The sequence below is a fragment of the Triturus cristatus genome, chromosome 2_1, assembly GCF_964204655.1.
Source record: "Triturus cristatus chromosome 2_1, aTriCri1.1, whole genome shotgun sequence".
NCBI lineage: Eukaryota > Metazoa > Chordata > Amphibia > Caudata > Salamandridae > Triturus > Triturus cristatus.
The window spans coordinates 6,881,853-6,895,997 of record NC_140581.1 but is presented as its reverse complement, the minus strand read 5'-3'; the positions used below and the strand labels follow the sequence as shown (position 1 = coordinate 6,895,997).

Genomic DNA, 14,145 nt, shown 5'->3' with positions numbered 1-14,145 from the left:
AGAGGCAGCTGAATACATCTCCCACTCACCCTCGGAGACCCAGTCCATGCGCCCCACAGAGGCACCTGAATACATCTCCCACTCACCCTAGGAGATCCTGTCCATGCGCCCCACAGAGGCAGCTGACTACTTCTCCCACTCGCCCTAGGAGATCCTGTCCATGCGCCCCACAGAGGCAGCTGAATACATCTCCCACTCGCCCTAGGAGACCCAGTCCATGCGCCCCACAGAGGCAGCTGAATACGTCTCCCACTCACCCTAGGAGACCCTGTCCATGCGCCCCACAGAGGCAGCTGAATACATCTCCCACTCACCCTCGGAGACCCAGTCCATGCGCCCCACAGAGGCACCTGAATACATCTCCCACTCACCCTAGGAGATCCTGTCCATGCGCCCCACAGAGGCAGCTGAATACATCTCCCACTCACCCTAGGAGATCCTGTCCATGCGCCCCACAGAGGCAGCTGAATACATCTCCCACTCACCCTCGGAGACCCAGTCCATGCGCCCCACAGAGGCACCTGAATACATCTCCCACTCACCCTAGGAGATCCTGTCCATGCGCCCCACAGAGGCAGCTGAATACATCTCCCACTCACCCTGCAGACTCTCGTTTGAGGGCGGAGGAGCCCTGTTCAAGACATCCCCTCGTCTGTTCCTTGTCCCCGCACAGCTTCCACTTTCAAGGTGCAGTCCGGCAGTCACGTGGACATCCTGACGATGCATGGAGGAGCTCTCGGCAAAGCATGAGGTCAAAACCATAAGTGTTCCGTAAAGCGTGAAAACATTCCTGCATTTTCACTCCCCTCAAACCTGTGTCAAATCTTGCACAAGCGTTGAGAAGAACTCTGGCCGCCCTAGGACCGACTTCACATCACCCTTGCAGGAGGCTGCGCATTCTTCACGCCTTCCACTCATCCTTTGTGGTAAAATGCCCCGTTCTCACACTTCATGGCCCAAACATGTGACAGACCGAGCAGCAAACTTCCACTTTTTGAACTGAGCGTGAAAACCTTCATACTCCAAGCTCAAAACACTCCACACCTTCCTCAAATGGCCACCGTCCCCCATCCTGTACTTCCCCACGATTAGAAAGTCATTTAGAAACACCGCAGCTCCCTGACCCCTTGGAACGACTGATTCATCAGTCTCTGAAACCTGCAGCCCGAAGGCAGCGAAGAGACTGTGAGCAGCCGAAGCAAAGTCACTGTGAAAGTTCCTCAAATCAGCATGTATGCAAAATGATTGACAGTGGGCATGTCCAATCATATGTGTGCTATATGACACAGGGAACTCCACAAAGTCATCCAAATCCACGTCGAAAATTCAGTAATCAATTTTTATTCCAAATTCACACAGCAGCCGACGCGCGTTTCGCCCGGCAGGGCTTCCTCAAGGCTTGTTTAATAGGTAACTATTTCATTGATATAGTCGTTTGAGTCCGTTTGTTGTGAAATACTTGTCTTTGTTAAAACCATTTCTTTGAGATTCAACTATATCATGAGGTAGGCGTGGTGACAGATCCGATCACCGTCAATCATAGATTATATGTTCTGATTAATCCCGAAGTAAGCAGGTCAAAAGTCCAGGGACCATGTTAAGTCCTCGCTGCTGACCCGCGTCCCGACAGCTTTTCACCGTATCAAGCTCGAGCGAGGACTTAACATGCTCCCCGGACTTTTAAAAATGGATTGCATGGCGAGCACGCACACAATCGCGTGCATCGTGCCGCCATGCAATCCGTTTGGGGAAGTGCTTCAGCCCACTGGCGTGTGCACGTGTAGCCACAGCCTCGGCATCATACTTCAAAGGGTCCGCTCCCCCACCCCCACCACAGCATGCCGAGAGATTGTTTCCTCATGGCGCCTCTCACAACTGTCCCTCCCCACCACAGGACTAGTCTCACGGATGCATTGCCATCCATCGATTACACTTTCATTCCCGTGTTCTCTTTGCCTTTCAGCACACAGCCCGCCATGGTATGGTGAGAGTTTAATTGAAAATGCTTAAAGTGCTTCTTTCTCTTTGCCCATTTAAAAACGTAACTTTTCATATTTAGGATAAAACAAAGTTAAAATATTTTGCATGCTATTCCTAAAAAACGAATTCTGGACATAGATCAATCTTTTAATAGTAAATGATTATAAAACATGCTATGGATGTGTATGGATATGAACACAATAGTAACTACACTTACCACAGATGAATGAAGAATCACGATTTTAAGGGTATGATGTTGGTTGGACATCCATTTGAGAATATGTATATTTTTTTAAACTAGACTCCAATTTTTATGATCTTTTTCACATCCTGTCCCTAAATGTCAAGAATCATCAGAGCTTCCCACTCTGTCACGCAGAAAGGTAGAGCCAGCCTATGTCTTTGTTCTCTAAGATCTCATTCAAGATCATTTGATGGACAAAAACATTGCACATGAATGTCCTTTACCAGTTATCATCACTTCTATAGCATATTTCTACCCTCTCTATAGCACCGTGGCGCTTCTCTATCCAGGCGCCCTTTCCACACTCATTCAACAGTCATTGTGCTCTCATGTCATTGTACTTGGTTAGTGAAGATCCTTTGTTAAATGTATGTTAGTTAGTGGGGATTGTTTAGGCCATTTCTTTGATTAGATTGGTGTGCACTGTTGTGCTTGTCCTTTGCTCAGTCTTAGAGATTGTTCAGTCGTTGCTTCAGTAACACCCTTTCTGGACATTATTAAACCGACCTCTGTTATTGCTGTTGAACTGCAACTTCTCCTTTTTCATTTTCGTCTCCTTTAACAATGTCCAAAAGTATTTTGACTCAGCCTCTGCCTCTGGAAACACATCTATTTGGCTGTTTTCTTTCTGCCAATAAACTCTCAAATACTGATTGGCAGTATTGTGCAGTAGATTTGCATGTCTAAAATGCCCTTCTTCATTAGCAAGGGTGTCTTACCAAGCCTGACAGTTTTAAAGTACAAAAGTGGTCATCCTTTGGTGTCTTCATTGGGGCACAGAAGGCTATTTGGGAACAAGAGGCTCATTCCCGTTCTTCGTGAGGAAGAACTGAGTTTTTTTATTTTTATTTACATCATTAGTCACTCATTTGTATTCAACTGTGCTTATGTACTTAAAGTTGATATTTTTTGTTTTCATGTGTCGTGTTATGGACCTTGGTATGGCATGCTCTATGCCATCGGTTTGGTATTTCAATTCTTCCTGAATCTAGGGGAGGAATTTTCAAATAACTTAGCAGTTTCCAATGCAACCAGAGTGGGTGCAGCTTGTGGGGATGGACTGGTCCTTATGCGCATGGATATGTTATATGTTGGTTGAGTGCGTTGACTTCAGTGACATGTCAGATGTTCTTGGTGTTTTATGGGTGAGATCAGGAGGGCTTGTATGTCTTCTATGGCAGTAGACACATCTTTTGCCCTATAGATGTGTGTGTGTGTGTGTTTAGGTGAGATCAGCTGGTGTTGATGGTTTAGGAGATAGTCTGGCCATGGAGAGAGCAGTGTTGAGAGCCTGGTAGCGCCCACCTGCTGTGCTGCTGGGTGCGATGTTCCTCAGCTTCACTTTTATATTGCATGTTCACAATTTATTGCTTAGATGCCCCCACATGCCAGCTTGGAAGGCGCTGGGCAGATCTGCTGTTTTGTTTGCCTGACCACAGTAGATAGGTCGCAACTTTCAATTCATAGGGAATGTCAAACAGCCTCAACATAAGGCAAGTCAAAAGCATTCATTCAAACCTTGCCAATGACCTGCTGAGCATGCGCCCATGCAGCACTGTGTCAGTGGTTAGTGCCTCTCCTCAGCCACGTTTCCCCCATAGGTGCCTGTGTAAAATGTCTTCATGACGTAATTGTTTAGAGGAGGGAATGTATTTTTCTTTTCAACTTCAGTTGAGATCCATCAGGTGTTCTCCCTTAACTTGTCTGCGTGGTAGGGCAGATTCTGAGGGCATAAAATTGTGATTGAAAAAATGATTGTGATGTGATGGTATGGAAAAAGCAAAGTTTAATTTGTAGTGATCACAGCAGAGAGATTTGCAATAAGTCGTTATATCTTGATTGCAGAGCTGGCCGTTTGCTTGAGACGTGCTCCATCGCGCTTGTCGACAAATACACAAAGTTTTCTGACCCGTATGCATCCGTCATCCAGGCATTGGAACATTCTGCCCTGGCAGTAAAACACACACTCGAGATCGAGGTACATTGTCAAGTCTTTGTTTATAAAAAAAGAAAAAAGGCTTGTGTGCACACCCGCAAAAGATATTTATTTTGCACGAAGGACGTGTAATATGTGGGCCTCAAGAATGAATGTAAACTGAGCTTTAGATTATGCTTCAAATAATGTTGATTATTAGTAGTGTTTAGGACTTTTTCATTAACATGGTTTCAAATTAAAATACAATTTTAACAGGGAAACATGCCTATGAGAAGCATCACGGGCTTTTGTTTTTATTTTTTCGACTTAAGCCAATGAGACCGAATATTGCGCCGTTCACTGAAGGATTTGCTGCAACTCGGTGTTTTGGATGAAAATGGCGCCTGTAGTTAAACTGCCGGGAAAAGAAAACGAATCCTGCTCCTTTAACTCTGGAGCTGCCCTTCCCTTTATGCCACAAAGGGGTTGCCTGATTAACTTACGTCGACACTTCTGCCTTCCATAATGGTTTCAGAAATAGTGGGGTGCTGTAGGGATGCCAACCTCTAAAAAAAATATTGCCAAACCCTGACAATCCTGTCATGGACAGACAGCCATCTCAGATCCTCACGCGGTCTACCTTTGGTGTCAAAGCCTGAAGCGCCGCTCAGAGTTGTGTGAAGGGTGCCGCCTGATGGACACCTAAGCAGTAGGAAAGGGCCCTTTTTTAGGTCTCGCCTAGCTATTGCGTTTACGCAATCGCAATGCGAGACTCTAGTAAGAGGGGCATTTCAAAGTGCTCCCAAAAGTGGATTGCATGGCGAGCACGCACACAATCGCGTGCATCGTGCCGCCATGCAATCCGTTTGGGGATGCGCTTCAGCCCACTAGCGCGTGCACCTGTAGCCACAGCCTCGGCATCATACTTCAAAGGGTCCGCTTCCCCGCCTGGAATGCGCTTCCCCGCCCCCGCCACAGCATGCCGAGAGATTGTTTCCTCATGGCGCCTCTCACAACTGTCCCTCCCCCACCACAGGGCTAGTCTCACGGACGCATTGCCATCCATCGATTACACTTTCATTCCCGTGTTCTCTTTGACTTTCAGCACACAGCCCGCCCTCCCCCCTCCGTGTTTTCTTGCAGCTTTGCCCAGATCTGAGTCTCAAACAATCAAAATAATACGTTTGCCCTGCGCGCTTTCTGCGCTTACAAAGTTAACATATGCCGCGCTCATTCCCTTTTCATCCTTCTAAGGTCGATAACATTAGCTCCATTAATTCTGCGTCTAAGGATTTAAATAACCATATGTTTTCTTGCAACTTTAGGCACTTCACACACACAGCCCCGCTGCTCACACACACAGGCATCAAGGCAGCAACAGAATGCTCTGAGCCCCACCAGTGTTTGCCACACACACATGCCTCTCGCATCTCGTGTTTTCTTCCAGCTTTGGCCCGTGTTCTCTTAGCCTTTCAGCACTCAGCTTCCCCGTAACCACCATTTAACGACCATCCTGCCACACTCTTTCCATTTTCATCCTCGCTTTCACTTTCATGCCCGTGTTCTCTTTGCCTTTCAGCACACAGCTTCCCCGTAGACACCATTTAACGACCATCCTTTTAGTTAAAATAAAAGAATTGCCTCTAAGGGTTTAAGGAACCATAGAAATACAAGGCAAGGCAACATACACTCCGAATGCCACTCAGAGCCACATAATTACATGCCACATAACTACAATGCACTCAATACAACAGACACTCCAAAAACCAATCAGTGCCACATAGTTACACACCACATAATTACACAGCGCTCAATGCCACATACACTTCAAATACCACTCAGCGCCACATAATTACACTCACCATGGGGGTCACCATGAGAAGTTGGTGTTATTACTCCCTGAGGTGAATCCACTTTCGGACAGTAACATGTCGAGTCAAAGGTTTTTCAAAGCAGAAAACATTTTTTGTGCACATTGAAGGGATTCTGAGCAGCGGGATGATGCTTAGAGGGACTGCTAGGACCTGCAGATCAGGTAAGTATTGTCTTAGTAAACACTGAAGTATAGTCAATATTAGGATGTCAATATGGGGTCGTTTCAGTGTCCGATCCTTGTATAACACACTCTTCCTTCTGGTGACATTATTATGTGTCCTTTGTGGTGTTCCGCTGTTTCTGGCAGGTCTCCCTGCATAAGGCACAGCTTTAGGACTGAGGGTTGCTCAGAAGGATGTGTCTCACCATGCAGAATGTGGGCAGGAGCTGCCTGACGGGAGGAGCTGTCGCTGTCTAAACTCCTTGTAAGTTTCTCTTTCCGCACTGTCTCTCGTCTCTGGGTCTCTGCTTCGATCTGACTTGGTTAGTATGTGTGCATTTATAGCACAGATCCTATTAGCACGTGTGCATTTATAGCACAGATCCTGTTAGCACGTGTGCATTCACAGCACAGATCCTGTTAGCACGTTTGCATTCACAGCACAGATCCTGATAGCATGTGTGCATTTATAGCACAGATCCTATTAGCACGTGTGCATTCACAGCACAGATCCTGTTAGCACGTGTGCATTCACAGCACAGATCCTGTTAGCACGTGTGCATTCATAGCACAGATCCTGTTAGCACGTGTGCATTCACAGCACAGATCCTGTTAGCACGTGTGCATTCACAGCACAGATCCTGTTAGCACGTGTGCATTCACAGCACAGATCCTGTTAGCACATGAGCATTCACAGCACAGATCCTGTTAGCACGTGTGCATTTATAGCACAGATCCTATTAGCATGTGTGCATTTATAGCACAGATCCTGTTAGCACATGTGCATTCACAGCACAGATCCTGTTAGCACGTGTGCATTCACAGCACAGATCCTGTTAGCACGTGTGCATTCACAGCACAGATCCTGTTAGCACGTGTGCATTCACAGCACAGATCCTGTTAGCACGTGTGCATTCACAGCACAGATCCTGATAGCACGTGTGCATTCATAGCACAGATCCTGTTAGCACATGAGCATTCACAGCACAGATCCTGTTAGCACGTGTGCATTCACAGCACAGATCCTGTTAGCACATGAGCATTCACAGCACAGATCCTGTTAGCACGTGTGCATTCAGAGCACCGATCCTGTTAGCACGTGTGCATTCACAGCACATATTCTGTTACCACATGTGAATTCACAGCACATATTCTGTTACCACATGTGAATTCACAGCACACATCCTGTTACCATGTGTGCATTCACAGCACATATCCTGTTAGCTCATGTACATTCACAGCACAGATCGTGTAAGCACCTGTGCATTCACAGCATAGATCCTGTTATTACGTGTGAATTCACAGCACAGATTCTGTTATTACGTGTACATTCACAGCACAGATCCTGTTATTACCTGTGCATTCGCAACACATTTCCTGTTAATACGTGTGCATTCACAGCACAGATCCTGTAAGCACATGTGCATTCGCAGCACAGATCCTGTAGCACATGTGCATTCTCAGCACAGATCCTGTTAGCCCATGTACATTCACAGCACAGATCCTGTTTGCATGTGTGCAAATTATAGCACAGATCCTATTAGCATGTGTGCATTTATAGCACAGATCCTATTAGCATGTGTGCATTTATAGCACAGATCCTGTTATTACGTGTGCATTCACAGCACAGATCCTGTTATTATGTGTGCATTCTCAACACTGATCCTGTTAGAATGTATGCATTTATAGCACAGATCACGTTAGCACGTGTGCACTCACAGCACAGATCCTTTTAGCACGTGTGTATTTGCAGCACAGATCCTGTTAGCACATTTGCATTTATAGCATAGATCATGTTAGCACGTGTGCATTCGCAGCACAGATCCTGTTAGCACGTGTGCATTCCCAACACAGATCCTGTTGGCACGTGTTAAATCGCAGCACAGATTCGGTTAGCAAGTGTGCATTTGCAGCACAGATCCTGTAGCATGTGTGCATTCACAGCACAGATCCTGTTCGCACATGTGCATTCACAGCACATTTCATGTTAGTACGTGTGCATTTGCAGCACAGATCCTGGGTATTACATGTGCATTCACAGCACAGATCTGGTTAGTACGTGTGAATTCGCTGCACAGATCCTGTTATTACGTGTGCATTCACAGCACAGATCCTGTTAGCATGTGTGCATTCACAGCACAGATCCTGTTAGACCTGTGCACTCATTCACAGCACAGATCCTGTTACCACGTGTGCATTTGCAGCACAGATCCTGTTATTACGGGTGCATTCACAGCACAGATCCTGTTAGCCTGTGTGCATTCAAAGCACAGATCCTGTTAGCACGTGTGCATTGACATCACAGATCCTGTTAGCATGTGTGCATTGATAGCATAGATCCTGTTAACATGTGCGGGTTTTACATAGAACCTGACAGCACACGGGCAAACATAGATAGTGATACCTGAGGTTGGCAACACACGTGCATGTTTTGCATAGATCCTGACAGCACACGTGCAAACATAGATGGTGATACCTGAGGTTGGCAACACACGTGCATATTTTACATAGAGCCTGACAGCACACGTTCAAACGTAGATACTGATCCCAGAGGCTGGTAGGACATGTTCATACACAGATCCTGCAGCCTCATAGCTTGACATCATACATGCATGCATGGATGTTTCAGTTTTGGTGACGTATGGCCCACGCGTAGAAGATGCCGCATGCAGGGAGGCCAGCTCTCCTAGGCCCACTGTGCTGGCTTTAAATTTCCCACTGCCGCCTCCTGGCACTCCTTTACCGAGAGTGCTTTAGAAATGATGTGACTATCTCTCCACTATCTAGACCCTGTGTGCCATAGGGTGGCTCTGAAAAGGATGAGTGTTCAGAATCTGAGAGTGGCATTCTACCAGAGGGTTCTCAAGCTGAGCCCAGGTCCCCGATGGCTTGTTGACCTTTTCCACAGGTTCCTAGGTCAGCAGATCTGGAACCTTGAAATCCATGACTTAATCTGAGGTGCATGTCTGGGGTACCATGGAGGCTCCTTGGTGCGTGTGAAATAAGATTTCTGAGGGGCCCAGGTCACACCTTGCTATGTATGTTCCTCTTCCGTTGATACAGCTCTCTTCATGCCAATAGGTCATTACGGGTGGAATTCTTTGGGGACTTCTATAAATCCACGTGAGCTGTTTCGGATAGCCGAGTTGCGGATGCGCAGGATGTTTTCCCCCTGGGTTTGAACTTTACTCTGGAGGAGGTGATAAGGGCCATCAGGGAGAGTGCGGAAGGGAAGGCACCAGGCCCGGACGGGGTACCTGCGGATGTCTACAGATCCAATATTGACCTGTGGGCTCCATTGCTAACGATGGTTCTAAATAGTAGTTCCACCTTTGAACTTATTCCTACGTGGTCAGATGCGATCGTGGTACCCATTTTTAAGAAGGGGAACAGGAACAAGCCTAGTTGCTATCGGCCTATTTCACTTCTCGACGCCTTACTGAAAATTGCGGGGAGCATTATTCTCAACAGACTTCAAACCTGGGCGAGTGAGGCAGGTTTTTTAACAAACTTACAATATGGTTTTCGCTCAGGCATGGGAACTACGGAACAGGGGCTGAACCTAGCCTTGATTATAGACAAATACACTAAAGCGAAGAGGGGGAAACCTTTTCTTACCTTTGTAGATCTGAGTTCGGCCTTCGATGGAGTTGACCGTGGCATGTTGTGGAATACCTTAGAAGATCTCAAGGTGGACAGGGCTTTAATACTGTTCATAAATGAAATGTACAGGAATGCGGGGGCGAGGGTGCGTTATGGGAAGATGGGGGAGTGCTCGGCAAAATTTCCAATTGAAAAGGGTGTCAGACAGGGGTGTATATTGGCCCCTTTTCTTTTTACACTTTATATTAATAGCCTGGGACAATACCTCATTAGAGACCCAAATGATTATCCGACAATTGGGGGCACCCCCGTCCCTGTTTTACTCTGTGCCGATGACGCGGTGATTATGTCAAGGACCCAATTAGGCCTCCAAAGAGCGGTAAATAGTTTTGTTACTTATATGAAAGCGAGGGGTCTAAGAGTAAACATAACAAAGACATTCACCATGGACTGTGGTAAAAGTAGAGGTACGACATGCAACATCTTTATTGATAATAGAAAGGTAGAAAATACCGATACCTTCTGTTATTTAGGTATTACCTTCGATAAAAAGGGAACATGGAAATTAGTTATCAAGGCCAGAAAATTGAATTTTAGTAGAACCCTGGGGGCAGTCATGAATTTTGCTAAAAAAATAGGAGGTAGACCTGTTCCAGAACTCTTGAAAGTTTATAAGGCCAAATGTGTTTCCACGGGGTTGTATGGGGCCGGTTTATGGGGCATCGAAGAACCAGACATTATACAAATCTGTGAAAATGGTTTTATCCGCTATCTTTTGGGAGTTCCTATTTCTACTGCCACCTATAGCTGCCATCAGGAATTGGGACTCTCTTATATATCGGATACCATCAAGATAGCGCCGCTACTATTGTGGCATAAGGTGTGGGTCACAGATGAGACGGGATTTAACAGAGACGTAATTGTGGACTGTCTCAAATTGGAGAGAGCTAAAGACACGGCGTGGCTTAATTACATGAAAATGATAACTAACGCCATTGGGCATCCTGCTTATTTTACAGACCCTAGCAGCTTGGTGGATATCTCGAGGAAAGATTTAAAAACACACTGCATGAAATACCTTGAAGATCAAAGATGGTCCAAAGAGAGTGTAAAACATTCTGTTATGGCGAATCATTTGATTTTGAGCGGCCTGTGTCTTCAACAATACTTGTTGTCAGTTCAAGATCGCTTCAGCCGTATGCTTTTGGCCCGTTTCCGACTTGGCTCCTTTTATAGAATGGTTTTATTTCCGGTGACAAATGTTTGGTCCCCTCAAGCATCTGTATGCCCCTGTGATGATGTGTCATTACAATCAACATTGCACTGCACTTTATTTTGTAAATATATTTCTATACCCAGCCAGCGGTATCTTAGACCGATTCTTAAAAGTTGGAATATTAGATATTGCAGGGTAGCATTTCTGAGATTACAGATGTTGGAAACACCGGCAACGATCCTGGCTGTTAAAACTTATTTGAAGGCGATTATTAGGTCCCGGGCTACAATGTAACTTTTGTAATTTTTATCATATTTTAATATTCTTTTTATAACTCTTTTAGCTGATATTTTTAAAGAGAGATCATGGTATATCACCTAAGAATATTGTGATGAAGTGTTTTTTCTATAGCAATATATTTTTGTACCTGAATATTGATTATATGTCATGTATGTACTTATATGATTTCCTTGTGATGAAATCGAATAAAGTAATTTTGATTGAATAGGTCATTGCCTCATGTGTTATCTTCTGGTCTTCTTTCAGAGTCTCCACTTGAAACCAATGACGAGGGATGACCTCCACTTCAGACCAGCTCTTTGAATCCTCAGGAACCTACAGAGTGACTTTGCCCCACTTCCTCCGACGGTATGCAGGTCCAGACCAGTCACTGAACTGAAAACCTTGTCCTCCTGGAGGAAGCCAGTAGCCGCTCTTGGTGTCTAGCGTGCCGCATGAAGGTTGCCCGGCCACCTGACCAGTGTCGGCCACTTCTCGTTGCAACCATGGTCCTTCGGCAGTCTCCGTTCCCCAATGGATGCCTCCATGGCTTGCACAGTGTGTCCTGGGCCCTTGTTTTCCCATGCTACTGGTTCCTGGAGCGCTTCCTCTCCTCCTTCAACGAGACCTCTTTAGAGAAGAAGCGGCGGCAGAGCCGGCGCTGCTCTCTCCACCCACTGCCAGTCATGTTGGGCACCATGGCCTTTCTTGTGCTCCTTGTCCTCTCCATGCCCATTGCCCTGGTCGGCTTCATATTCTGGCTTCCCCTGCAAGCTGTCCGCAGGCCTTTCAATTACAGACACAACCAGTCCCAGGGTGCCCCGAAGGAGTGGTCTGCGCCAGAGAAGGGCCGGCCATTCATCTTTGTGAGTGCCAATCTCTGCCTTTTGCCTGATGGCCTGGCCAGGTTCAGTAACTTGTGCCACACGCAGAGGAGGTCTGCTGTGATAGGCAAAAGCATTGTGCAAGGGGTCAGCAGGGAGCCAGCACAGATCAGCTCTCACTCTCCTAAAGAAGGGATTCTGAACCAGGGCATGGTGGGCACCACTCAGTACGGCGCCATAAACACCTCCCCTGGCCCACCATGGAGGGTGCCGGACTCGCCATCGAATGGAGGTGACACAAGCTTAAAAGACAAGTTCTTCAGGGGAGTGGGAGAAGAAACCCAACCGGTCGACCCAGTGGTCATCGCTATTGACCTGGATGAGCAGCATGTTGCGGGGGATGTGGGCTTCTCCAGGGAAGAAGAAACCACGCACGAAAGAAATCATCTCGAGGAGAACATTGGTGAGACCAGGGCTCTGTCTTATAGCAACCACTGCCTGGACTCTGAGGATTCTGCCAATTCTACTGGGAACCATGCAGTGCCAGAGGGGTGGTGCAGTGGAGATGCCAGTGCAGACAGCTCCGCGCGCTGTGACATCAGCCCACTCGTCCCCGCAGGGGCAGATTTCGTCTGCCTTCAGGAAGTGTTTGACAAACGGGCGGCCAACAGGCTCTCGGCTCTCCTCAGTCCAGTCTACGAGCACATACTTTACGACGTAGGAGTCTATGGCCCTCTTGGTTGTTCAGACTTCAAGTTCTTTAATAGCGGGCTTTTCCTGGCCAGCCGCTACTCTATCCTGACGGCCCAGTACCGTCATTTTGCCAACGGAAGCGGAGAGGACGCCTTGGCTGCCAAAGGACTCCTCTGTGTGAAGGTAAGGGGGCAGTGACTTTATTCTGTTGGTTTAAAAATCTTTATCAATGGGCAACTCTCTTGGCCTATACTAGGGGGCTGGCGAAGTCCCACTTCACTGGACACGGACATGTGTTAGGAAGTGGTCAATGAGCGACATTGACCACTTCCTAACACATGTCCATGTCCAGTGCTAGACAGTTATTTGCTTCTAGGTCTTGTCTGTGTTTTCTGTTCTTGGTAGTGGATGGGCAGTTTCTGGGTGATCTGCTAGCCATTTGGCTGCTTTCTGGACTACAGAGTCAGTCCCGGGGGAGTTGAAAACCCCTGTATAGCCAGCCCCTGATCTTGTTTAGATACATTATGTGTAATTTTTCACCTCCACAGCCATTCAACATGACCACAGACCCAGAGCTTGATTACCCGTGGCCTGAAAGCTGATTATGGTTTATTTTAATTGCTTGGGTTTGGCCCAAAATACAAAAATACTGCTCTGATTAGCACTGAAAGTGCCAGAATTTCTTGGTTAATTGTAGCAAAGAAAGGAAATGTCTTTGGCAGTCCGTGACCCTCCCCAGTGGGGCTCATCAGACCGTGGACATTCCTGTACCTTTGTCGAGGACGCTGCAGGTGTCCCATCCACCCCCAGCCTCCATGTCCTGCTCTTTACGGGGTCACCTGGCTCCCTTCAGAGATGGTTTCTATGGCCACCCCACATGCTGGCTTCGCTCTGCTGTAGGTGCTGTTTGACCTCTTGCTCGACATCTAGGTCTTGTAGGCATCTCTAACTTGTACCTGGTACGGCGCTATTTTGCTTTTATAATATTCCTGAGACCGTTGACTACAAATATTATCGAATCGCTGTACCCCTGCCTAACCATCATGATTGTAACAGCTGCTCCTCTACCAGAGAACTTCAAGGCCTGTCCAGAGAGCTGCCTCCCCTGCATAAGGATCATCCGGCCTCAAGACTGCTCCAAATCATTCTCGGCCCCATGGTCTGTCCAAAGTGCCTCCTCCACGCCTCATGATAGTGTCCTCCCAGCCTCCAGATCTGAGCAGAGAGACTTCTACCTGTCTCAATGTCCATCCAAGCAACTTCTACCCCACCTAAACCTCCTTCCCGGCATCAATAACTATCCAGAGAGCCTTGTCCCTGATTCCCCAACCTCAAGATACGCATGTCACCCTCCTC

At 46.9% G+C, this 14,145-nt stretch overlaps 1 protein-coding gene across 4 annotated transcripts in view; it reads left to right on the top strand.

The window, feature by feature from the left end:
- Positions 1–14,145, top strand: part of LOC146863596 (sphingomyelin phosphodiesterase 5-like) — a 198,214-nt gene that overhangs the window by 24,708 nt on the left and 159,361 nt on the right. For 2 of the 4 annotated variants that reach the window (XR_014969041.1, XM_085627607.1), the window contains exon 2: positions 11,540–12,972. Coding sequence is in view for 3 of the 4 variants with exons in the window: in XM_085627607.1 (XP_085483733.1) it covers positions 11,728–12,972 (1,245 nt within the window). In the remaining variant the exon portion in view is untranslated. Of the gene's footprint in view, positions 1–4,067; positions 4,203–11,539; positions 12,973–14,145 lie in introns of those variants that run through there. The other 2 variants (XM_085627608.1, XM_085627609.1) reach the window with 2 other exon arrangements.